The sequence below is a fragment of the Hibiscus syriacus genome, unplaced genomic scaffold, assembly GCF_006381635.1.
Source record: "Hibiscus syriacus cultivar Baekdansim isolate YM2019G1 unplaced genomic scaffold, ASM638163v2 tig00111402_pilon, whole genome shotgun sequence".
NCBI lineage: Eukaryota > Viridiplantae > Streptophyta > Magnoliopsida > Malvales > Malvaceae > Hibiscus > Hibiscus syriacus.
In genome coordinates, this window is record NW_024063082.1 from 6,954,581 (window position 1) to 6,980,541 (window position 25,961).

General features: G+C 35.6%; 3 protein-coding genes across 4 annotated transcripts; 1 reads left to right on the plus strand and 2 right to left on the minus strand.

The window, feature by feature from the left end:
* Positions 1-9,454: 9,454 nt before the first annotated feature.
* LOC120161897 (pentatricopeptide repeat-containing protein At4g20770) lies at positions 9,455-11,909 on the plus strand. Its single transcript, XM_039172105.1, has one exon. It carries the CDS (start codon positions 9,543-9,545, stop codon positions 11,880-11,882), a length of 2,340 nt encoding a protein of 779 aa, XP_039028036.1. The 5' UTR covers positions 9,455-9,542; the 3' UTR covers positions 11,883-11,909.
* Positions 11,910-12,025: 116 nt separating this feature from the next.
* LOC120161899 (dynamin-related protein 4C-like) lies at positions 12,026-14,182 on the minus strand. The gene has a single exon (XM_039172108.1). The coding sequence runs from the start codon at positions 14,150-14,152 to the stop codon at positions 12,092-12,094; it is 2,061 nt and encodes a 686-aa protein (XP_039028039.1). The 5' UTR covers positions 14,153-14,182; the 3' UTR covers positions 12,026-12,091.
* A 1,737-nt stretch (positions 14,183-15,919) lies between these two features.
* LOC120162200 (acetylajmalan esterase-like) lies at positions 15,920-23,521 on the minus strand. Of its 2 annotated transcripts, XM_039172375.1 has the most exons (6): positions 23,392-23,521; positions 17,476-17,621; positions 16,965-17,177; positions 16,735-16,883; positions 16,333-16,606; positions 15,920-16,240 (listed from the first exon to the last, which is right to left on the minus strand). In XM_039172375.1, exons 1-6 carry the CDS (start codon positions 23,514-23,516, stop codon positions 15,999-16,001), a joined length of 1,149 nt encoding a protein of 382 aa, XP_039028306.1. In that variant the 5' UTR covers positions 23,517-23,521; the 3' UTR covers positions 15,920-15,998. The 2 variants fall into 2 exon arrangements, with proteins under 2 accessions (XP_039028306.1, XP_039028305.1); XM_039172374.1 differs by lacking the exon at positions 23,392-23,521 and having other exon boundaries at positions 17,476-17,784.
* Between the last annotated feature and the right edge of the window lie 2,440 nt (positions 23,522-25,961).

A 25,961-nucleotide genomic window follows, 5' to 3' on the forward strand; every position in this document is an offset into this window, starting at 1 on the left:
TCTTTTTCTCTCTAGCTTTCTCTCTATTTTTCGCATACTTTTCTATTATGCTAAGTATAACTTTGGTCATGCTTGGCTAATTTTCTTTCAAGCCGAAGGCTAAAGCGAAGGCTCAATTCCAAACGTGAGAATTGTAAGGTACTTAAATCGCTTCGGATTTTCTCTCTGTTTTCTGAGCTTACTTTTCAAATCAGAACGATTTCAACATTGGTCCGGATATTGTTATAGTTAACGTTTGAAGAAGGATTTTCTTATTGAAGCATATTCAACTTCCCGAGAACACACTTAGCAAAATTATTTGCTAAGAGGAAACTGAGATCGGAATCAGTCATTATTGAAACGATGCAATCTGAGTTGGCAGTGAAGAATTGTTCTTGTAGTAACCGACGTGAATCTTGAAGTAAAAATCAGTTTCGATGATCTGAGGAATTTGAGACAAAGCTAAAGTCTGAGGCTGCTTTCACAATAAGTTTCTCTTTATCTCAAACTCTTTAATTTATTTATTTATTTATTTATTTATTTTAAAAACAACTTTTAAAAATTCTAATTTTATATTTATTATTATATTATTTTCCTTTTTTATTTTATTTTAATATATTTTTTCAACTTCATCTGGAATTCTATCTTCTTCTAAAATCAAGAAAGAGTTTTATTAAATGAGAAACACCACAATCCCTGTGGATCGACCCTGCTTCTCTATACTACATTTTCCTACCTATTTAAGAAGTCAGAAATTATTTTGATAACAAAACGACGGTTATCAACAAGTGAGGTTCATAACATGTCATGTTCATAACATGTATGATAATACTAGTTATTTATCAGGTTAATCTAGAGTTCGGATTCATATCTAGGTTAGGTTTGATTATCATATTATCGGTTCAATTCGGATTCAGGTCATTCATATATTGTGTGCAGGTCGGGTTTAGATCCACTATTTCATAGATACCGAGAAAAAATCCTACAGCCACAAATTAAATCGATTAAATATTTTTTTAAAAAGTAAATGATCAATAAATGGAGCAAAAGTACACGCATCATAAAAAAATCACAAATCTATTTGAAGGAAAAAGAGTGCAATATACCGATGTCATACCCCATAATTGCCACAATAAAAAAATATACATATTAATAGCACTAAAATTAAAATAAGGGGTGGTCATGGGGTTTTGAATTCTTTAATCAGGTAGTGGTAGACAATGGCCTAACCACTAGGTCTTGTTTTTATTTTTTCTTGAAATAATAGTTGGTGGTGTTATTTTTTAAATTTAGGGTGATTATTAACTGTTATAGCAGAACTATTCTTTGTGTTTTAGACTCAGTTTTTCCCTCTAAAAGAACAGCTTCCGCCCCTCCTCCTCCTCCTTGTTCCGGCCGGCGGTGAACAACACCACCACCTCTATCAGGTGCGCCTGACCTCCGAGAAACGATTCCGACCAATCTCGCTCCGAAATCGGTCATAGTTAGGTCGAATATAGAAGGTAAATAGACACCCAAAACCCCGATCGTCATTTTAATTTTGTCGGTTCCGACCATTTCAACGACCGTCTTGTTTCGTCTGTTCGTCGTAGGTAAAGTCAGATCGTTTAATCTGAATAATATTTCAGTGTTTAGATTGAAAACATATTATAGTTGTTGTTGGTTTAGATTGTTGATAAATAGTTTCAAAAGAGTGACTAATATGTAATTAATTTCGGTTATAGTGGTATTTTTGTAAATATTGTTAAAAAAATGTTAGTTTCGTAAATATTGTTAAGAAGATGATAGTTTCGTAAATATTTCGAAAAAGTGATATTTTGGTAATTATTTCGAAAAAAATGATATTTTGGTAATTTTTTCGAAAAAATGATATTTGGTAATTATTTAAAAAAAATGATATTTTGGTAATTATTTCAAAAAAGCGATATTTGGTAATTATTTCAAAAAAATGATATTTTGGTAATTATTTCGAAAGTGATATTTTGGTAATTATTTCAAAAAAGTGATATTTTGGTAATTATTTCGAAAAAATTGATATTTTGGTAATTATTTCGAAAAAAGTGATATATTTGTAATTATTTAAAAAAAATGTGTTATTTTCGTAATAGTTGATTGTGGACTTTTGAGCACCTTTGACCGGCTTTAACCAGCCATTAAACGACATTTGATTTTGTTCGAGGATACCTATTTTGACATTTTTTGACGTGCCAAATCCGTTTCCGAAGTCCGTATCACCAAATTCAAACCCGAAGGTCTCCAAATCGTCAGTCAAACCCGTTGACTTTGACGTTGACCAAGAATTCGAATTTTTGAAAAGTCGTATTTTATGTTTTTCGACGCCCTGATTCCGATTCTGCAATCCGTTAGGTCAAATTCATACTCGAAAGCCTCCGAATTAGCCAATAAACCTGGAAAATTCATATTTATCTAAGTGTTTTAATTTAGTGAATTGAACATAATGGTGAATGACTTATTATAGTTATGTTAAAGGTACTCGGGGATCTCCAGACTGTTTCAATACTCGACCCGGTTCCTTCCGATCCGCTCGTCCACGAGAAGCCATGAATACTCGTATATTTCTGAAACCCTGTTAGTTATTCTGTTTAGAATATTATTTCGAATATAACCCTGTTCTGATATGGCTTAGGTTCCCGTTCAATCGAAGAGCCTAGTGAAGCTGGTGCTCGATAGATCTTTCGGACTGACCCTATTATCGAGGTGTGTTCCTTATGTGCAGTATAAATATTTTAAATATATGTTTGAAATCTCATGTGCACATGATTGTTTTCTATGATTTGAAATATAATATTTGATATGATTTGACTACTGTATAAATTACCTGATTTTGGATTTACTGAAATGAAAAGCATGATTGCCTGATTTCTGATCTCTGAACATTGGATTACTGAACTGATAATCAGTCTGAACTCTGAATTATTGTTACTACTGGTTACCGTCTGAAAAATGTTTTCTACGGGGTACTCTGGGTTTTGGTATGAAGACTCTAGCAGGTTCAATCGATGATGGTAATTCCTCTGATAGGTTCAGCACCGATTGGTAATTCCTTATGGACCTAAGTCGAGCCTTGAGTAGGCTCTGCGGCCTTGAGATTTTCTTGGGTAAGCCTTTGTGGCCCTGGGAATTGTCTTGGGTAGGCTCGCAGGCCCCCAAGGTACTCCCTTAGGTTGTGCATTTCTGGGGATCTGCACATGGCATTCGGTTGGAGGACGATGCAGAGTTTTTAAATTAAAAACTCCTATGATGTTTTAATGATTGTGATATGCACTGCTTTTGAAAATCATAACTCTATGGTTTTTTTATTTCTGCACTGTTGGGTCACACTGAGCCTCTAGCTCACTTTTCAAATTGCTTTACCCCTTTCAGATACTCTCGGATAGACACTCCGTATCAGGTACTTGGAGGATTGGTATATTTAGTTTAGAGTATTTTGTTGTAATATTCTGTTTTCCGAACTGTTTTTAATTATGGTGACATATACCTTATTTCTAAAGTATTTATCGTTTTATGACGTTTTCTATTGTTATTGATATTTGATTTTCGATGCTCCGGATTTATTTTATGTAATATTTTACCTGGTATCTTTCATGTTTTATATTTCGAATTTAGTTTTTATTGTTAATTTTTATATACTTATATATAAAGGTCTTTTGTAACATGATTTTAAATTACTGAAAAATGTTTTTGGAAAAATGTCTTTCAGAATCTTTAATGAAATCCTCTAGACTTAGCCGAAACGCATAGGTCGGGTCTAGGAGGTTACATTTAATTGGTATCAGAGCTTTTGGTTTTTAAACCTCGGACTGTGATGAGTCTAAAATGAAAATATGGTTTTGAAATGTTTTACAAAACAAGTCAGTAAGGTCATGTCACAAAATTTTTATGATTTTAATTGTGTTCGAGACTCCAAGTTCCTATCTAATCCTAGGTTTAATCTTCTGTAGTAAACTCGAGATCCACCAAGATGAGTACTAGATGTGGTCTTCGAACTAGCCGTGGTCGTGGCAGAGTGTCTAGATTTGCAGACCCGGTAGATGAGATACGTGTAGATCCCCAACCTCCGATAAATGATCCTACTCCTACGACCCCGACGAATTTACCTTCTGCCTCTGGTATTGACATGACTGCTCCGATAAGAGGAGCTACTGGTACTGAGCCCGAGTCTACCAGAGTTGTATTAGATGAGAATTTTGGTAGACAATTTCTTTAGATGATTCAGGGAGCTGTCAGAACTGTTGACGTTATACCCGAGGTTCCTATCTCTCAGACCCTTATTGCAATTGGAGTCAGGACGTTTAGTGGCCTTACTGGTGGAGATCCGACTGAGGCTGAGGATTGGCTTAGTGATACTAAGCGACGCATGGATCAGTTAGGTTTAGATATGCATCGACGTTATTTAGGAGTAATTTCTATGTTGGATGGGAATGCTCACACCTGGTGGGAGTCAGTGGTTAGTAGTGTTCAGACCGATCGTTTGACTTGGGATTTCTTTAGAGAGCACTTTAGGAGCCGTTTCTTGGGAGAACGTTATTTAGCTCAGAGACGACAACAGTTTCAGGACCTGGTTCAGGGAGATATGACCGATTCTAAGTACGAGATTGAGTTCTTGAAATTGCTGAAGTATGGATTCAGTTTGGTACCTACCGAGAGAGATAGATGCCGAAAGTTTGCTCAGGAACTTCGATTCGAGTTGCGTCGTCAGGTAGTTACTCATCAGGACGAGATATTCGATGTTGTAGTTGGGAGAGCAAAATATGCGGAGAAGTCGAGGCTTCTGCACCTGATAATGATAGAGTAGCTCTAGAACGATCTAGGAAGCCTTCTGGTCAGACTGCACCTTTTGCACGCCCTGATAAAAGATCTCGTACTGTTCCTCATCAGATGAGTCGGTCTGATTCGAGGCCTGTATCTCCTCCACATACTGTAGCTAGTCGAGAGGATTCTGTATATTCTGCTCCAAAATTGAGTTGTGAGTTCTGTGGAAATCAACACGGAGGAGAGTGTCGTAAGAAGATCGGTACCTGTTTTCGTTGTGGATCTAGCACACACTTCTTGAGAAATTGTCCATATCCAGCTCATGTTGATCAGACACCTATTCAAACTCCTATACGTTCTCAGGCCTCTGTTCAGACTCCAGATATGAGTCATAGTCAGGGTAGGACTTCCGGGTTTGTTTCTAAGGTCGATGGTAGAACCCGATTCCAGAGTAGAGGACCAGATGCTTCTGAGGCTCGACAGCCTGTTCTTGTTTATGCTACCCGAAGCTCCATTGATCGATTTGAGCTCGATACTTCTGTAGGTATATTTATTGTTAATTCTGTTTCATACCATACATCTCTATCAACACCCAATTCTATACCTGAGTTTAGTAACAGAAGATCCTAAGACTTTGGATTAAGGCACCGAGACCCTGTTTCCGCTCCGAGTTTATTAAGATATTCTGATATTATCAAATTAGCTTTGTCCAATAAAGGATCTATCAGAGACCTAATCTCACTTTCTTATCAGAATCTGATGAATTTCGAGGACGAAATTTCTTTTAGAGGGGGAGAATTGTCATACCCCATAATTGCCACAATATATATATATATATTAATAGCACTAAGATTAAAATAAGGGGTGGTCATGGGGTTTTGAATTCTTTAATCAGGTAGTGGTAGACAATGGCCTAACCACTAGGTCTTGTTTTTATTTTTTTTCTTGAAATAATAGTTGGTGGTGTTATTTTTTAAATTTAGGGTGATTATTAACTGTTATAGCAGAACCATTCTTTGTGTTTTAGACTCAGTTTTCCCCTCTAAAAGAATAGCTTCCGCCCCTCCTCCTCCTCCTTGTTCCAGCCGGCGGTGAACAACACCGCCACCTCCATCAGGTGCGCCTGACCTTCGAGAAGCGATTCCGACCAATCTCGCTCCGAAATCGGTCATAGTTAGGTCGAATATAGAAGGTAAATAGATACCCAAAACCCCGATCGTCGTTTTAATTTTGTCGATTCCGACCATTTCAATGACCGTCTTGTTTCGTCTGTTCGTCGTAGGTAAAGGCATATCGTTTAATCTGAATAATATTTCAGTGTTTAGATTGAAAACATATTATAGTTGTTGTTGGTTTAGATTGTTGATAAATAGTTTTAAAAGAGTGACTAATATGTAATTAATTTCGGTTATAGTGGTATTTTTGTAAATATTGTTAAAAAATGTTAGTTTCGTAAATACTGTTAATAAGGTGTTAGTTTCGTAAATATTTCGAAAAAGTGATATTTTGGTAATTATTTCGAAAAAAATGATATTTGGTAATTATTTCAAAAAAATGATATTTTGGTAATTATTTCAAAAAAGTGATATTTTGGTAATTATTTTGAAAAAAATGATATTTTGGTAATTATTTCAAAAAGTGATATTTTGGTAATTATTTCAAAAAGTGATATTTTGGTAATTATTTCGAAAAGGTGATATTTTTGTAATTATTTTAAAAAAAGGTGTTATTTTCGTAATAGTTGACTGTGGACTTTTGAGCACCTTTGACCATAACTTTAATCGGCTTTAACCGGCCATTAAACGACATTTGATTTTGTTCGAGGATACCTATTTTGATATTTTTCTACGTGCCGAATCTGTTTTCGAAGTCTGTTTCACCAAATTCAAACCCGAAGGCCTCCAAATCGTCAGTCAAACCCGTTGACTTTGACTTTGACTGAGAATTCAAATTTTTGAAAAGTTGTATTTTATGTTTTTCGACGTCCTGATTTCGATTCCGCAATCCGTTAGGTCAAATTCATACTCGAAAGCCTCCGAATTAGCCCATAAACCTGGAAAATTCATATTTATCTAAGTGTTTTAATTTAGTGAATTGAACAGAATGGTGAATGACCCTATTAGCGAGGTGTGTTCCTTATGTGCAGTATAAATGTTTTAAATATATGTTTGAAATCTCATGTGCACATGATTGTTTTCTATGATTTGAAATATACTGTTTAATCTGATTTGACTACTGTATAAATTACCTGATTTTGGATTTACTGAAATGAAAAGCATGATTGCCCGATTTCTGATCTCTGAACACTGGATTACTGAACTGATAATCAGTCTGAACTCTGAATTATTGTTACTACTGGTTACCGTCTGAAAAATGTTTTCTACGGGGTACTCTGGGTTATGGTATGAAGACTCTAGCAGGTTCAATCGATGTTGGTAATTCCTCTGATAGGTTCAGCACCGGTTGGTAATTCCTTATGGACCTAAGTCGAGCCTTGAGTAGGCTCTGCGGCCTTGAGATTTTCTTGGGTAAGCCTTTGTGGCCCCGGGAATTGTCTTGGGTAGGCTCGCAGGCCCCCAAGGTACTCCCTTAGGTTGTGCATTTCTGGGGATCTGCACATGGCGTTCGGTTGGAGGACGATGCGGAGTTTTTAAATTAAAAACTCCTATGATGTTTTAATGATTGTAATCTGCACTGCTTTTGAAAATCATAACTCTATGTTTTTTTTTTATTTTGGCACTGTTGGGTCACACTGAGCCTCTAGCTCACTTTTCAAATTGTTTTACCCCTTTGAGATACTCTCGGATAGACACTCCGTATCAGGAACTTGGAGGATTGGTACATTTAGTTTAGAGTATTTTGTTGTAATATTATGTTTTCCGAACTGTTTTTAATTATGGTGACATGTACCTTATTTCTGAAGTATTTATCGTTTTATGACGTTTTCTGTTGTTATTGATATTTGATTTTCGATGCTCCGGATTTATTTTATGTAATATTTTACCTGATATCTTTCATGTTTTATATTTCGAATTAAGTTTTTATCGTTAATTTTTATATACTTATATATAAAGGTCATTTGTAACATGATTTTAAATTACTGAAAAATGTTTTTGGAAAAATGTCTTTCAGAATCTTTAATGAAATCTTCTAGACTTAGCCGAAACACATAGGCCGGGTCTAGGGGTTACAACCGATGCAAAAACAACAATAACAACACATACAATTACACCATGCATTTGATGCACTCGGTACAGATGTAACTTTTATAGGAACCACCCAAAACGAAAATAATGATTCTCGATCCAGAAAATAAACACCCAAAAAATCCTCTATGCTTCCTTAATTCATTAAAAATCAAATTAAATAAAGCAATTATGCACAGCTTTCTCATTGACTCAGCCTACATGAAGGATGTGGTTGAAGAGGAGAAAAATATTATGAAGGTGAATGGTGTTAAGAGTTTATGCGTGTTAAATTGATTTAAACTATGTCTAGTGTAACCTAAACGCGTTTTTGGCATGATTGATGATATCAATTATTCTGCTTTTGATAACAATGTGGATACATTTTGAATGTTTAATCATAAAACTTGTGTAGATTCTTAAACCTGAAGTTGTTTGTGGATTCTGTTTCCTGTGTTATAAACCGGTGATTCTAAAGATACATGATTTTGAACTCATGATCCTATCATCTTGACATGATTATCGTCAGCATAACTGTTTCTGGATCTTAATGTTTTCAACTAGAACTGATATATGATTAGCTGTGATTTGGCGTGATAATTAGCTTCTCTAAATCTTTCTCCCTGGTGGGTTTTGTATATTCTGCCGTGGTTGAGCTTATTTGCTTCCCTTCTTGAACTTGAAAGTTAGCATATCGATTCTCCAAACTTCAATATAGAACAAAGTTTTGCATCTATTCTTTTATTATTCGAAGTTATTAAGCTTTTTAGCAACGAGGTTTGTGTACATGTTGACACATAAAACATAGCAAGTATGGATAAATTTACATCCGTTTTTTAATCATCTCTTATTCATGGAATTTACAGTTCTATGAAGATTTCGAGTTCTATGAGACATCAGATGATGGTGAATCATACCACTCTGGAGGATTCAAGAGCTTAAACACAAGTGAATGGTACTCTTCACTGCTTCTGCATTCGTAACATAATTGTTATCATGTGGAAGTAGAAGTAAACAAAATCTTTCTGGACTTTTCAGGTTGATCAACTAAGTTAACCGCATTCATATATCGTGCTCGGCAATGGTAAATTATGACCTTGGTGAAGCAGGGAAACCGCCATGGATGACTGAACTTAAAGAGCTTGCCGTTTTTGTTGAACCCTTTTGTTTCATGTCAATGGGGCCTTGCCTATTGATCCGTTTTTAAAAGGGCAAGTCATTAAGCTATTGTATAGTAGTTGTAGGAGTTTATTTTGTTACTGGGCAGGGCTTGAGAGAAGAAGCATTTATTTGTCCATATTTTAGTTTTATAATATTCTTCTAAAGGATATCTATGTCATACAATACAAACACCTGCAGTCGAAGCTTTTAAAGCTTTCCTTCTCTCTCATTTTTTTATATAATTTTTTTGGATAAGTTCGGAGTCTTTTTGAAACCCAAGCCCTATCTTGCTTTTAAAGCTTCCTGATAGACGAAACCAAATGCCAGGAAATTAAGAAAGGCAAAATTTGAAACCCGATACTTAACCTGAAGATTGATTTCTATTTGAATCATGAGATTTTGAGTTGCGACTCGGTTTGTGTATTCCGCGAGCAGTGCAGAAAAATGGGGAGCAAATGCAAGATGAATGGCATTGCTAACCTTCTGCAAACTTGCATAGACAACAAATCTCTTCTTCTAGGCAAAGTCCTCCACGCTAATGTTCTCCGTAACAACCTTTTAGCCAACACTTTCCTATGCAATCGTCTCATCGAACTCTACTCCAAATGCAATGACTCGTCCTCTGTTGACAGCACCTTCCACCATACCCCTCGCAAGGACATTTATTCATGGAATGCCATTTTGAGCTTCCATTGCAAAGCTGGAAACTTAAATTTTGCACGCAAGGTGTTCGAACAAATGCCTGAAAGAAACGCTGTCTCCTGGAACAACTTGATTAGTTTAATGTTAAAAAATGGGTACCATTACAAAGCGTTGGATGTTTATAAGCTTATGGTTACGGAAGGTTTTTTGCCTACCCATATTACCTTTGCTAGCGTTTTAAGTGCTTGTGGAAGCGTTTCGGATTTGCAGCTTGGGAAGATATGCCACGGTCTTGTTATTAAGATCGGTCTTGATAAGAATATATTTGTCTGTAACGGATTATTGTCTGTTTATGCTAAATGTGGGGTTATGAGAGATGCTGTTCAAATATTTTCGGATATCGATGAACCTAATGAAGTTACTTTTACTTCAATGATGGGTGGGTTAGGAAGTATTGACGGGGTCTTTGAGGCTTTGGAGATGTTTAGAATGATGTGTCGAAAAGGTGTTCGGATTGATTCTGTTTCCTTGTCTGCTGTTTTGACTGTTTGTGCAAAGGGGGGAGAGTATGGTGAATCTGGTTGCTATGAAGATAGTGATAGATTATCATGTAATGTTGTACTTGGGGAACAAGTACATGGTCTTGCAATTAAGCTTGGATTTGAAAATGATCTTTATTTTAGTAATTCGTTGCTTGATATGTATGCTAAGAATGGGATTATGAACAATGCTGAGATAGTTTTTCATAATTTGGGAAAAGTCAGTGTTGTTTCCTGGAATATTATGATTGCTGGATATGGCCAGAAAGGAAATGGTGGGAAAGCTATAGAGTGTTTTGAAAGGTTGCAGTTTTGTGGTTTTGAACCTGGTGAGGTTACTTATATTAATATGCTTGCAGCATGCGTAAAGTGTGGAGATGTTGAAACTGCACGTCAGATGTTTGATAACATGTCGTGTCCGAGTGTTATTTCATGGAATGCTATAATCTCTGGCTATTCCCAGAATAAGAATCACAAAGAAGCAATAGATCTTTTCAGGGAAATGCAGTTTCAAAGTGTAAAACCTGATCGGACTACTGTGACCGTCATCCTTGGCTCATGTGCTGGGATGGACTTTCTGGAGGGTGGAAAACAGGTCCATGCTGCGCTGCAAAAGGCAGCTCTTCATACCGACAGTTATGTTGCTAGTGGACTGATTGGCATGTACTCAAAGTGTGGGAAGACAGAAATGGCAGGGCACATATTTTCTTCTCTGCTGGAGCTAGATATTGTCTGTTGGAATTCTATGATTGCAGGTCTTACTCTTAATTCTCTAAACAAAGAAGCTTTCATGCTCTTTAAGCAAATACTACGTGGTAGAATGTCGCCTACCGAGTTCTCTTATGCAACAGTATTGAGCTGTTGTACAAAACTATCTTCTTTATTTCAAGGCAGACAGATCCACTCTCAGGTAGTGAAAGACGGCTACGAGAGTGATGTGTTTGTGGGCACTGCTCTTGTTGATATGTATTGTAAATGTGGTGACATAGATGAGGCACGGAGGCATTTCGATATGATGCCTGTAAGAAATGTTGTTACATGGAATGAGATGATACACGGATATGCTCAGAATGGACGTGGAGATGGGGCTGTTCGTCTATATGAAGACATTATTGCATCAGGTGTAAAACCTGATCCCATAACATTTATTTCTGTTCTGACTGCATGTAGTCACTCAGGATTAGTAGATCAGGGTTTCAGAATTTTCAACTCAATGCAGAGTGAGCATGGGGTTGACCCAGAATTAGATCATTATACTTGCATCATCGATTGTCTTGGTCGAGCCGGTCATTTTCATGACGTGGAGCTCCTTATGGAGCAGATGCCACATAAAGATGATCCAGTTGTATGGGAAGTTGTACTTAGTTGTTGTAGAGTCCATGGAATTGTCAGCTTAGCTCAACGAGCAGCACAGGAACTCTTCCGGCTTGACCCTGAAAACCCCACACCGTACGTGCTTCTAGCCAATATCTATTCTTCTTTAGGAAGATGGGATGATGTAAGGGCCATCAGAGAGCTGATGAGCGACAAACAGATTGTTAAGGATCCTGGCTATAGTTGGACTGAACAGAAAGAGCAGGATACAAGTTTATTTGTTGGGTGATAGACAAACTTCATTGGCTCTCAGAAAACAGAGCTTAACATTGTATTCCAAATCAATATAAAGAGTTTAACATTTAAAGGATTAATTAGTCCATTTTATTATTTCTGTAAAATATTATCACATAGAAAACACACACAAACTTAAAAGCACGCTATAAAGCAAAGCATTAAGACATAAATTTGATTTGAAAAAAAAAACAACTTAAGTAGTTAATAGTCATAAACAGCAATCCTGTCCATGATCTTGTCCACACTATCTTTGGACTCCTTTAACAGCTCGATGCTCCTTTTGAGCTTCGCACGCTTTGCAGCCATTACAGGGGATTCCATTGTCATCCTCTCAATTCCATACCCATCTGCTCCCATCAAGTCCTTCACAATCTCCTCCATGTCATTGTTCACAAGATTATGAACACTATACTGTAAATGCAATGCCATGGAATCAACCAATCTCACCTTAAATATCTTCCAGTAAGCACACATTCTCATCTTCAAGTCAAAAGCTTGCTGCAGAAGCAAACCATTCTTATGCTGTCTCAGATGTTCAATTGCAATTTCCCCAATACCTTGAAGAACCAACAAGGAAGGCGGCTGCAACATGTTTGGTCCGGTATTTACTCGACTTATGAAACAGTCTTGTTGGCTCATGAGCTTCGTCCACTCCGCCATGTAATCTGGGTTACAAGTATAGCCTGTCAGTTTTTCCATTTCAACAATCTCCTTCACCCTATTGATTGATTGCTCCCTCATATTTTGAACAAGCTTGTGAGCAGCTCTTTTGGCGGGTACCTTGAGGAGGTAATACATTTCTGAGTGGCGCGTAAAAACTGACATCACCACATCATCTATGTAATCCCAAGCATTTTCAGAAAATTCGATTGGAAGATGCAATATCCTCTCGATTTTTCTTTGTAGGATACGGAGGAATGCTTCGCATGGAAGGAAGTTTGGTAGTTTGATTCCTCTAACATCTTCCAAAACCTTGATCTCTTCTGCTAAAAAGTCTTTTGCAAGATTACTTTCCTCGCAGTTGTGAAGGTCATCGGAAAACTTATTGATCATTTGGATGAACCGAGCAGTTCCGTGCTTTGTATTGTCATCAGGGTATTCATCAAATTCCCCTCTCCAAAGAAGTTTCTTGATGGATTCTTTAGCTGCTCCAATGATCCTCATAAGAGCTTGCGTGGCCTCAGCAATTGAACTGAAAGCCTTTGGCATTTTCTCTAGCTCTGAAACGTTTGCAGCCAGCTTTGCACCAATGTTTTTCACAATCTCTGGTAAGCACTTTGCAATGATATTAGCCTGAATATGAACAAGCTTTTGGGCCAACACTGGAACACCCACCATAGATTTATCAATACTTGATAAATGTGTATTAGTTTCGAACAATCTGGCCTCTTCCTTCCTTGCTTCTTCTTGGGACTCATCACCGACACGATTCCTAACACAAACATAACCAAGTCCTATACTCACATCATCTGCAGTAACCTTGTCGAGAAGCCCTTCAGGGGCCTTATCGGCCTTAGTAACCACAGCAAGAGTTCTCTCACCAGTCTTGTCCACTTGCTGCGACAATCTAATGGATTCACAAGTTGAAAAATCGACAGTGGCTGACAAAACATTAAGGATAATGCTTTCCTTAGGTGTTATGTACTGCATGATGATGTCTCTGATCTGCTCATGTATATTTTCAGGCTGACCATGGACGGGCACTCTAGTGATTCCAGGAAGATCAACCATGGTAAGATCAGGAACCCCATCCTTCTTCACCACTAAAGTTACCGGGGTGTTGCATATGTTCTTACCACGGCCCGCAACCTCATCAGTTGCGATATTTATGGCTGTTGCAATCTGGGATTCCTCCGATGGAAAAATTTTGCCATTGTACTCCAAGTAAACCTCTGGCCTTGGACATGCATGATTCTGCAAGCGGATAATGAGAGGTACCCTGGTGCAAATGCCCTGGCTACGAGGAAGATTAACACCGGCCAAGGATTCAAGAACACTAGACTTTCCTGATGACTGGTCTCCGACCACAACTATTGTGGGGAGTTGTATGCCTTCTGTCATCACCATAAGAAGCCTGAGTCTGTCAATGACATCAAGCATTGGTCGAATTTCGTCATTGTATGATGAAATTATTGGAGCTTGGGCCTGTGCTTTTGCTGCCATAACCCTTGGTAGTTCCATAGTAGGAGTTGCTGGTTGAGAATCTTCATAATCATTGAAAACACCAATGTTCCCTGAATCAGCTTCATCATGCGAACTCATTTTTAGATAACCAGAGAGAGAATTACTCGTTTTTTTTTCCATCACCTAATATTACTAAATGGCAATAAAAATAAGAAACAATGTTAATCCTTTGCTTGCCTAGGGCAGGTATCACTTTATTCTTCCTATTTTTTATGCTTTACTCTACCTGTCCTAGGCAATAAAAATAAGAATCAATGTTAATCCTTTGCTTGCCTAGGACAGGTAGAGTAAAGCATCAAAAATAGGAAGAATAAAGTGATAGCATCACCTTATACCAAACCTCAAGAAACAAGCAAAGGAAGATTCAAAGGGAATTGAAAAAAAAATAGGTACGGGAAAACTCATCCATTCAATCCGATTCATTTGATTGAACTCGAAATTAAATTGTATCGGAATTGAAAAAGTTTTTTCAAAACAGGGTGAGACAGATACTTTTTTAAAGATGGAGACTGCATGGCATGTATATGTATATGACATTCAAGCTTACCTGCAATTAGGAGGAGATGTAGTGATTGAACTCTTACTTAAAATTACACAATTGTGTTTGTTGACAAGAGGTCATCTTATCGGAGCTAATATGTTTATCTATGGTGGTTGCTCTAAAAATAAATATACATCTAACACCCCATTGGAAATACAGTCCATGCATCTCATAGGAACGTTATAAAAATACAAGCACACTTAAAGAGACAATGCTCACTTATTTGAAACATCATTTAGTTCTTCAATTGAAAACCCAGATAATAATATTTCTACATAGAAAAATGATAAATGGGGTCGTTCCAAGTTTAACTTTGAGAACTTGAAATGCCAAATGCTTTGGGTTCTAACTCGATGTACCTTCATGACAGACAACTAATGTGCTGACTTTCGTCTCATCTGATCGAATGGCACGTAAATACCGCACTTGGATACATCATCTTATGACAAATAAGCTCATTTTCTCCCATGTTTTTCATGTTCTTCGTCTCTTTTGAAAGCACGCTCGATAGATATCGGATTTGCTTCTGAGGTTTAAAACACTTAAATGTATAAAGGACTTGAATGATGTGGCCTAAGCTTTTGTTCTCCCTAGATAACTGCTCTTTCAAAATCTATGATCATTTCGTTCATGATGTTGGCTTCTCTTGTATGAGGTTTTAATGAGAAGTTGTTCAAAATACCAATTTTTCACTTGTAAATGGTGATACTTAACAAATCGATTGGGCAGAGAAGAAAAGCAGTGGAGTAAGAGAAAGAAGATTGTTTTGATGGAGAAGAAAAGGGTATTAATGAAGATCCAAAAATAATTCTTAAATTAAAGTTTAATTTTAATACGCGTTAATGAATAAATTGATTTGAAAAATAAAATCCTTGTATATAAATAACATGGAGAAAAATATTTGTGACGGAAAGAGTCCATAAAATAATTTCTCTATACAATAACATGGAGAAAAATATGTGACGGAAAGAGTTCATAAAATAATTTCTCACCAGGCAAGGCTTAACAAAATAACAAACACCGTTAGCTCATAACACGTCACCAAAAAGACATTAGATAATAACCACCTCCAGCTGATAACATCAACACCAGAAGAAAAAAATTCAACCCTCAGCCTTCAATAAGATGAAGAGTGCATAGCATATATATATATATATATATATGACATTCAAGCTTACCTGGAATTAAGATGAGATGTAGTGATTGAACTCCTAATTCGAATTACACAATTGTGTTTGTTGACAACAGTTCTTCAATGAAATGAGCAATCATGTTTGAGACCAATATTTTGGAATAACATATCACAGTAATGAATTTTTTTGTTGGGGTACTTTGTACAACAGTGAATTTGAAGATGGAACACCAAACAAGTTCCTGCAGAAACTAGGCTGCAGAACTATATGAAGCAACATATTCACATTGAAGTTTCGGATAGATGTCGTGGATGAGCCATGTTGCCATTAACTCATAAGCTCTTTGCGTCAAATGAATTCCATCCCAGCTCAGTCGTTCATCAGGATTTTCACACACGGTTACTTCTGGATCTCCGCACAAACTTGAAAGATCAAAATTGTAGTCTCCTCCGAGTCCACAACAGGCTTTTTGCAATGATGTTGGATCAAAACCTGATGACAATTTTTTTTCGAAAACAAAAAACGACCAAAACAGTTAAAAGTACAATCTCGAAAACTAATGATTGCAAATGAAACAGACTTACCAAGCATATTAGCCTTGGTGAAAAGCCACACGAATGCATTGTAGTAGTCACCATAGACAATGATCACATCATGATGTTCTTCTTTTAGCTCATCAATTGCTTTCTGAAGAAGATCATTATGATAAACTGAAAACTGATTCAACTCCTTTAGACAATGAAGTTCATCATAAGCACTAGCATCATTCGTTTGGAATAAAGAGAGATACACAGGAAAGCAGCCTATGGGGAAGTTTCCGGGTACAACCAACCGTTTAGCACCATATCCGATAACTCTCTACAAAGTGGAACTCAAAATATGAGGAACAAGGCTACAAATGACTACAAGTGATACCATCAAATGTTTGATAAAAGGAAACTTGACTACAAGTGATACCATCAAATGTTTGATAAAGGGAAACTTACTTTTGCAGCATGTTTTATGGATCGGACAACCTCGGGCCCCATTGTCTTAGCCTCGGCTAAGTTTTTCCCTTGGAAACAGGGATAGTTATAGTCATTTCCTCCTATCTCCCCAACCATGAAAAGGGCTCTTCCATTTTTGTTGAAGCAATCTATCAAACATAACACCTTAAGTGGGTCATTATTGTGTCAATCCATTCTGATCAAATATACGACCATGTAAAGATGCTAACCTTTGGCATAATGACAAGTCGTTTTGAAATAGTTAGACATCCAGTCAAGTTGTGCACTTAGAGACATGCTGGTAGGCACAAAGGAAATGTTTTTCTTGTATAAATCTTCCACAGACATGGCAGTAGCTCCGGCAACAGCGAAATTAACCCCATGATAAAATACTCCATCTTTGTTTAAGTAGGCATCAAGAAAAGGAAGTCCAGCAGATAGTGCTGCATTCAAATGTTCAAAACACGACACAGCAACACACTACTTAAAAATTTAACTAAATCCCCAGAAATCGAATTAGGCATCTTCTTGTGTACAACTGATCCACTACCTAAAGCATATCTGGTATGGGGTAGACACTTTTTGGAGGGCAAAAGTGATGGATTCTTCTCTAAACACATATTTGATCTCAATAAAGATTTCTAATTAGAATAGATTGTTTATTACTGGTACTTTTACCCTTTAATCAACAAGATTGTTTTTACTCTCCAAAAAGAAAGCATAGGGAATTCATTTTTTTACCTATATAATCAATCATCAACAAGCCATCAGAGCATCTGCCAGTTGGTTTCTTTAAGGTTTCACCGTAGGGTAACCCTGCAAATACCGAAGAAGGGTTGTCTTGCACAAAATTACCAGTATCTGCTATGGAATCCCCCAGCTGATATATGGCATCAAACTTGCAATTGCTAAGAATATGTTCATTCTTGCTTCTAACAAAGCTAAAGAAATAAATAATAACAGTAAGTACAGAGAAAGCAAAACCTGTCGGTACACATTTAGTGGAAGCCATACGTTGAGAAATGTAGAAATGGGTATTTAGCATCGAAATAAAAAAATGGACCAAAGAAATACAATGCGATAAAGAAAAAACGAGTCAGCATCCCACCAACCAAACTCAATTTAAAAAAGCAGACACCATCAAATTAAGAGAAATATATTTAAAAGACTTAAATGGTTTTAAATTAGCTAATAATTTAGGTTTCAGTCGGATCTTGTCAGGTCAAGTTAAATTGAATATAAATTGAGTCAAGTTAATTTAATGGTTCGGATTAGATCGAGTATGGGTCAAATCAGTTCGGATCATTTTCAAGTTGATTTGACATCATATTCAATTCGGGTTTATGTCAGGTTAATTTCAGTTTGGATCGATGTCCGTTCAAGTTAAAAGGGTTCAGGTCTGAAATAGTTAAATACCAGGTTAATTCAAGTTCGGATTGACTTTAGTCTGATCTCGTTCAGATCGGGTCACATCATTGATAGACAAAATTCAGGTTGAATCTTTATCGGATACGGATTGATTTCAGGTCAAATTATTTTTTGGTTAATTATTTTTTGCCTTTTAGTGTTTTAAGAACGTCAAATTGTAATTTGTAATTGTATATGATTTAAAATAAATTAAGAAATATAAATAATTATGGGTCAATTTGGATAAAAATATAATTTGAAATATTAAATTGAACAAAAATGAAATTATAAATAAAAGTTTAAATAAATTAAACAACATGCATGGAGGAGGGATTGAATCAAAATAATTATAAAATATGAAGTTGAAATTAATATAAAATATACTAAATTGCATCCATTTAAAATGTTGGTGAACAAAAATTTATAGGGTTTGGAGATTATATATAATTTATAGAATTTGAAATGAAATTTATTATGTGATTTATAAGGTTTGAAGTAAATTATAAAAATATAAATAAGTATGGGTCAATTTCATATACAAATATAATTTTAAGGACTAAATTGAACAAGTATGAAATTATAAATAAAGATAGTATGAAATATATATATATATATAAGTATATACATAAATATAAAGTATATATATAAATGTATAAGTATATACATATGTATAAAGTATATATATATACATTATATACATACATACACACACATATATATACTTATACTTATGCATGTATATATAATATACATTATACTTTGAACAATCAAATTATAATTTAATAAAATTATAATTTTTTAAAATGTAAAAATAATAAAAATTATACTAATTAAAAAACAGTATACATAAATTATATATATATATATATATATTGATGAGGTGGCAAAACAATTAATGTTTTCCTCAAAAGTTACATCACATTAATTGTTTGCTTATCCCTTCAGCAAAAGAAAATCAAAGATTCCTTCCAAAGATGAAGTCATGAGCGACAAAAAAAAAATAGTTGGAATCAAGCTTTTCAAATTTTAAAACATAGATTGAGCTTGTATTTGGATTTAAGAAATTTATTTGTAATATGCATTTCTATATATTGTAGTGGACCTGATATAATAAGATTTATTTTTCAATATATATATATATATAATCATATTAATTATCATAGTTTGTTTTAACTTTTATAAATGAATCATATTAATTTTCATAATTTATTATAAATTCAAAATCTCACAATTTTATCAATTGTTACTTATAATTGTAACTTATAAGTCAAATAAATATCATATTAGTTCAATAACAAATTAAATCATTTACAGGTTTAGCTAATTACAAGTGAGGTTCATAACATGTCAGGTTCATAACATGTATGATAATACTAGTTATTTATCAGGTTAATCTCGAGTTCGGATTCATATCAGTCAGATCCAGGTTAGGTTTGATTATCATATTATTAGTTCAATTCGGATTCAGGTCGTTCTCATATCATGTGCAGGTCGATTCAAATCCACTATTTCCAGGTCGAACTTAAGTTTAGGTCAACGCCAATTCAGACTCGAATCAGTTTCGAATCACCACCTCCAAATCACAAATAATTTTGAATCAAATTAATTTCAGTCAGTTTTACATATTAGATAAGCTTTTTCACATCCCTGCAATTGAAAGGTATATTTTGCTTTAACTAAACTCATGTTAGTAAATTAGATCACTTAATAAAAAAAGTAGATCACTTAAAATTTGTATTGATTAGATTTGTTTAAAAGTTAGATCACTTGTTTAATTTAATTGATTTGATTTATATAAAAATCCCACACATTGAAATTGATCTTAATAATTTTTATTTATTTATTGTAAGCACGGAGATGATAAAATTATCGGCAACATCCTATAAAATATTCCTAGATACCGAGAAAAAAATCCTACAGCCACAAATTAAATCAATTAAATATTTTTTTAAAAAAAGGAAATGATCATTTTTATTTGATAAATGGAACAAAAGTACATTCATCGTAAAAAAAATTCACTAAACTTATTTAGAAAAAAAAGAGTACAATATATCGATGCATAAACTACAATAACAACACATACAATTACACCATGCATTTGATGCACTCGGTAGAGATCTAACTTTTATAGGAACCACCCAAAACGAAAACAATGATTCTCGGTCCAACTACAGAAAATAAACTCTCAAAAAATCTTCTATGCTTCCTTAATTCATTAAAAATCAAATTAAATGAAGAATTTTTTCCAATTAAAACAAAAATAATTAAACCAAACTCCATTGTAATATAAAAGGAAATGTTATAGGTTTAATGAATTTTCAACTATATTACACTAAGTTAGGTTCAATATAAAAGAAAATAGTTTAAATTATACTTTTTTATTTCGTTTAGGTGTATAATGTTTTTTTCTATTATTTATATTATTATTTACATTTGTGAGGTTATAATTTTAGGTATTTGATCAGTTACAATTATCAAAAGAATTATTAAAAACTAATCAATGATTAACACATGTCTTAATTTTTAATTTTTATAATATTTTAAAAAATAATTTCAAAAAAACCATCTTTCTTGTTTTAAAAAATCTCTTAAATAATGATTTTCCCTCATGGTCTACAAATAATGATTTTTAACAGTTAAATATTTAAATTATTTAGAACTATTTAAACCCACACGAGGTATTCGACAGGATGATCTGTTATCACCCTACCTATTTGTACTATGCATGGATATACTAGCCCAAGCAATTCAAGTGGAAATTGAAAGTGGGGAATGGAGACCGATAAAATTAACAAAAGATGGTCCAAAGTTATCACATCTTTTTTCACGGATGATTTGATCATGTTTGCATAAGCATCACTAGAACAACTTGATGTGATTAAAAACGTGTTACGAGAATTTAGTGAGAGCTCTAGACACAAGATTAGCCTCGCAAAAACTAATATTTTATTTTCCCATAATGTAGAAACCTCACTACAAAAGGATATAAGCGAGGGGTTCCAATTCGCCCGGGTGGATAATCTTGGGAAATACCTAGGTGTTCCACTCCTCCACCAGTGTGTTACACGAGAAACGTATGGATATATGGTTCAAAGAACAAGAGAAAGGCTAACCGGATGGACAGCGAAGACTCGAACTCTAGCAGGACGAGTGGTCTTGGCAAAATCAGTGCCTGCGACTCTACCAACATATGCAATGCAGACTTGTTATATTCCTAAAGGCACATGTGACGAAATGGAAAAGCTTATACGGGATTTTATTTGGGGACACACAGACAATCGACGAGGCCTTAATCTTGTCGGTTGGGATGAGGTAAAACAACCAATTGAAAAAGGTGGACGTGGTATTCGGGACCTACAATCTCGAAATGAAGCGTTCCTAATAAAAATGGGATTCAGATTAGTGGATCAATCAAACCAATTATGGGCACGAGTCTTGAGATCAAAATACTAAGTTAGAGAACTTCTGCCAGAAAGCGTTACAAGACAAGGATGTTCTCCACTATGGAAAGGCATAAGCACACTTTGGAATGAAGTACGAGAAGGAATCATTTGGACATTCGGTAATGGACAATCTGTCGATTTTTGGAGGGACGTCTAAATAGCGGATACAGGGCCATTAATTAACTGCAAACTTGGAGAAAAACTACCACCTAACCTCTTTGTCTCAGTTCAAATTATGGTGGGCCCTGATGGAGACTGGAGATAGGATCTACTATGGAACTCACTACCACAAACAGCTATACTCATCATAGCGGCTGTGCGACCACCCTTGAACAACACAGAAGTGGAAAAACCAATGTGGAGATGGGAGGAAAATAGGAAGTTTTCAATGAAAAGTATTTTCAAAAACAGAATATTGATAACAGGCAATGAAGAAGAACAAGCTTGGAAAGTGATCGCAAGCTACAAGGGATTGCCAAGGATTCGCATGCTGCTCTGGTTGATAACAAAAATTCAATTAATGACCAATGCTGAACGACGCCATTTCTCAGACAACGCTTCCTGCACGTTTTGTGGAAATTCGATGGAGACAATATCACACGTATTCCGGGAGCGTGTGGTAGCAAGGGCGACCTGGCATGAACTAATCAAACATGGAAAATTAGAAGAATTTCTTTCCATGCCAATGAAAGAATGGGTACACACTAATCTGCAGAACCAAAGCCATTTCCCGCTGAACCAGGAGGACTGGAACTTGACCTTTGGATCGATAATATAGAGCTTGTGGATTCGATGAAACAGGTTTGTTTTCAAACCTGATTTTTGTGAAACGAAAAGTGTGCTACAATTCGGTTTAAGGTTACAAAGGGAAGCCTCACACGCTTCAGGCATACGTTGCTTAAAGAATCCACTCTGTCGCAAACAAACGGAGCAGAGAAATCAATGGGAACCCCCTCCAGCCGGCTGGTATAAGCTAAACTCAGATGGTGCACGAAATATTGAAACAGGCGAGACAACGTGTGGCGGAGCAGTACGAGACCCTAATGAAAGATGGATTATCGGCTACTCCAAAGCCATAGGACGATGCTCAGTGTTAGACGCTGAACTATGGGGGGTAGTGGTAGGCCTCGAGGTAGCATGGAACCTTGGCTTACGCGATGTTATGATCGAAACAGACAACAAAGATGTAATCCAGCTCTTACAACAAAGAAAAGAAATGAACCAATCGTCGTCAATGATACCGTATGTGGTTAGACTACTCCAGCAAGAATGTAACCTAAGATTCGGACACGTGGAATGGGAACGCAATGCAGTTGCAGATGGTTTAGCAAAAATGGTATGGTACTTACCGTTTGGTCTTCACACATTCCAGACCCCCTACTGAATTAGCAGCTTTGGTTGAACGTGAAAAGAACTTAAAAGTTTAAGTTGATAAGTTTTAGATAATATTTATAATTTTTGTAATAAAATAAACTCTTAAATAATGATTTAAAAGTATTTGAATAACAGTTAAAAAGTTCGATTAATTTAATTAGATGAATAATGAAATTAAGCATTTGAAAAACCCTAGAGTCGGGGTGAAGAGGCTTAGCGGCTGGTGATCTCTCGGTCACACCGAAAACAGTTGCATGTGCAGACTTTGGTCCTTGTAAACTAACCAGAAAATTTGCTTTCATGGCGTTTGCGTTTCGAGGTTTCTTTCCACTCCAGGTGAACACGCACGGCTCCCCAAAACATGTCACCTTTGTTTCCTATGTCACTATTAGCATTAAACACACCGTCTGGTATGGAATCCCCCAGCTGATATATGGCATCAAACTTGCAACTGCTAAGAATATGTTCATTGTTGCTTCTAACAAAGCTCAAGAAAGAAATAATAACAGTAAGTACAGAGAAAGCTAAACCTGTCGGTTCACATTTAGTAGAAGTCATGTGTGGAGAAATGTAAAACTGGGTATTTAACATCCAAATCAAAAACGGACCAAATTCAGTAAGATAAGACATTTGTACAACTACCAACGTTTGCCTTTGTTCTTCGGTCATCGTCTTAAACACTCACCATTCCCACTCACCAAACTGAACTTAAAAAGCAGACCCCACCCAATTAAGAGAAATTTATTAAGGGTATATAAGTAAACCCATTCCATATTTTTATCTATACTTTTAAATTACATCAATTTTATTATTAAAATCATTTAACTCTATCAATTTATATTTTAAATTTTAAATTAAATTAATATATTTATGTAGGACAAAATTTCGTAGATATTGTAATGAAAAATAAAATGGATGATGGTGAAATTTATTTTCTCAACTAAGATGTTTATTATTGTATCAGTAAAAAGATATGAGAAATACTTGACGTCTTTGAAAAAGATAATAGAATGATTCGACGATTTTTGGACTATACAACTTACCAGACTGTATATAATATGAAGAAAATATAATATCTTCCATGTGTCTTTCCTTAAAGACGTAAAATGCTCCCCATATTTCCTAAAAATATCAAGTGCTTTTCACGTCTTCATGCTAACATGATAACAAACACTATAATTGAGAAATAAATTCTCTAGCACTCATTTGAGCTATGTTAAAGACAAACTCAATTATTAAAGAAGACAAATGTGGCAACATAAAGATGTGAAATCTTATCCAATCTTGAAACGTGGACCAATTTGGAGAAACCAACAAGAGCAAGATATTTTGAAAGTTTAGGCAGCATGCTATTGAAGATTTCAACGTGGAGAAACTTCATGAATTATTAATATTATAATATAAGATAACAACAAAACATAAGGCAGCAAGAGGAATTGAGAATCATCCAGAGCAAGTCTTAGGCGGTTTAAGTCTCCTATAAATATGTGTGTTTTAGGTTCAAGTTGTGTGTGAGTAGAGAGAAAAAGAAAAACATACGAGAGAAAAAATAGAGAGATTTGAGAGAGCTTAGCAAAGCTTAAAATAGTGAGGTTGTGTTTGTAAACTAGCCGCCGCTAGTATTGCAGTATTGTAATATTGAGGTGGTGTCATTGTAACGTATTTTGTTTCGTATAAATAAAAAGTTCAAGTTATAAATTATCGTGAGCCCATCTACGCTTCCAACAAGTGGCATCAGAGCTTGGTTCGAGTTCAACGTGGTGGAGAAGATGGCCAACATGATTCAACCACAAATCCCGAGATTGACAAAGACAAATTACGGAAGTTGGAGCATTCAAATGAAGGCGTTACTAGGCTCCTAAGATTGTTGGGATATCATCGAGGATGGTTACACCGAGCCTGAAAATGCAGCAGCAGAAGCAGCCCTGGCCAATGAAGAAAAGAAGGTATTGATGGAATCCCGGAAAAAAACAAAAGAGCGTTGTTCTTTATTTTTCAAGGAGTAGACGAATCTACCTTTGAAAAAATTTCTGATGCGAAGACCGCAAAACAAGCGTGGGAGATTTTGCAAAAATCTCTACAAGGTGCCGAAAAAGCAAAAAATGTACGCTTACAAACTCTCCGAGCTGAGTTTGAGATGTTAAAAATGAAAAATACAGAAACCATCGATGATTATATTAGCCGTGTGAAAGCGGTCGTAAATGAAATGAAAAGAAATGGCGAATCACTCGACGATGTTAGAGTGATTGAAAAAATTTTGTGGTCATTGACAAGAAAATTCGATTACGTGGTGGTGGCAATCGAAGAATCGAAAGATTTATCTCTGATATCGACTGATGAGCTTGTGGGTTCACTTCAAGCCCATGAGCAGAAAATAAAACAAAATGAAGATTCAGAAAATTTGGAGCAAGCTCTACTAAGCAAGATTAATGTCAACGAAGGAGAAGCTAGCAGCAGCTACACACGAGGTCGAGGAAATCATGGTGGTTATCGTGGAAGATACGGAGGAGGACGAGGAACTCATGGACGTGGTGGTCGATCATATAGCACAGTTCAAATAAGTGGAAACAATCCAACATCAGGCCGTGGACGATGATTCAGAGGTCGAGATAGGGGTAGATATCAACAAGGAAATAAATTCCAGGTACAATGTTATAATTGCAATAAGTATGGTCATTACAGTTATGACTGTAGATCTTCTCCTAAACAAGAAGAAAGAAATAACGTAGCAACAGCTCAAGAAGAAAAAATTGAAAAATCTCATGTATTCCTCACTTATAAAGGAAATGAAGAATTCAAGAAAAATATTTGGTATCTTGATAATTGTGCCAGCAACCATATGTGTGGTCAAAGGGAACTGTTTGTGAAATTAGATGAAACAGTTCATGGGCGAGTAACGTTCGGAGATGACTCGCATACAGAAATAAAAGGAAAAGGCGAAGTCATGATTACTCAGAGAAATGGAGAAAAGAAATATATTTCAGATGTTTATTATGTACCTGC

What these genes read in the sequence shown, in the direction of transcription:
- LOC120161897 (XM_039172105.1), top strand. Translation starts at nt 9,543, where the DNA reads ATGGGGAGCAAATGCAAGATGAATGGCATTGCTAACCTTCTGCAAACT.
- LOC120161899 (XM_039172108.1), bottom strand. Translation starts at nt 14,152, where the DNA reads ATGAGTTCGCATGATGAAGCTGATTCAGGGAACATTGGTGTTTTCAAT.
- LOC120162200 (XM_039172374.1), bottom strand. Translation starts at nt 17,779, where the DNA reads ATGCTAAATACCCATTTCTACATTTCTCAACGTATGGCTTCCACTAAA. An exon ending in GTTGATGATTGATTATATAG is followed by an intron (nt 17,178 to 17,475) that starts GTAAAAAAATGA and finishes ATTTGAATGCAG; the next exon opens with CACTATCTGCTGGACTTCCT. An exon ending in CCATAAAACATGCTGCAAAA is followed by an intron (nt 16,607 to 16,734) that starts GTAAGTTTCCCT and finishes TCCACTTTGTAG; the next exon opens with AGAGTTATCGGATATGGTGC.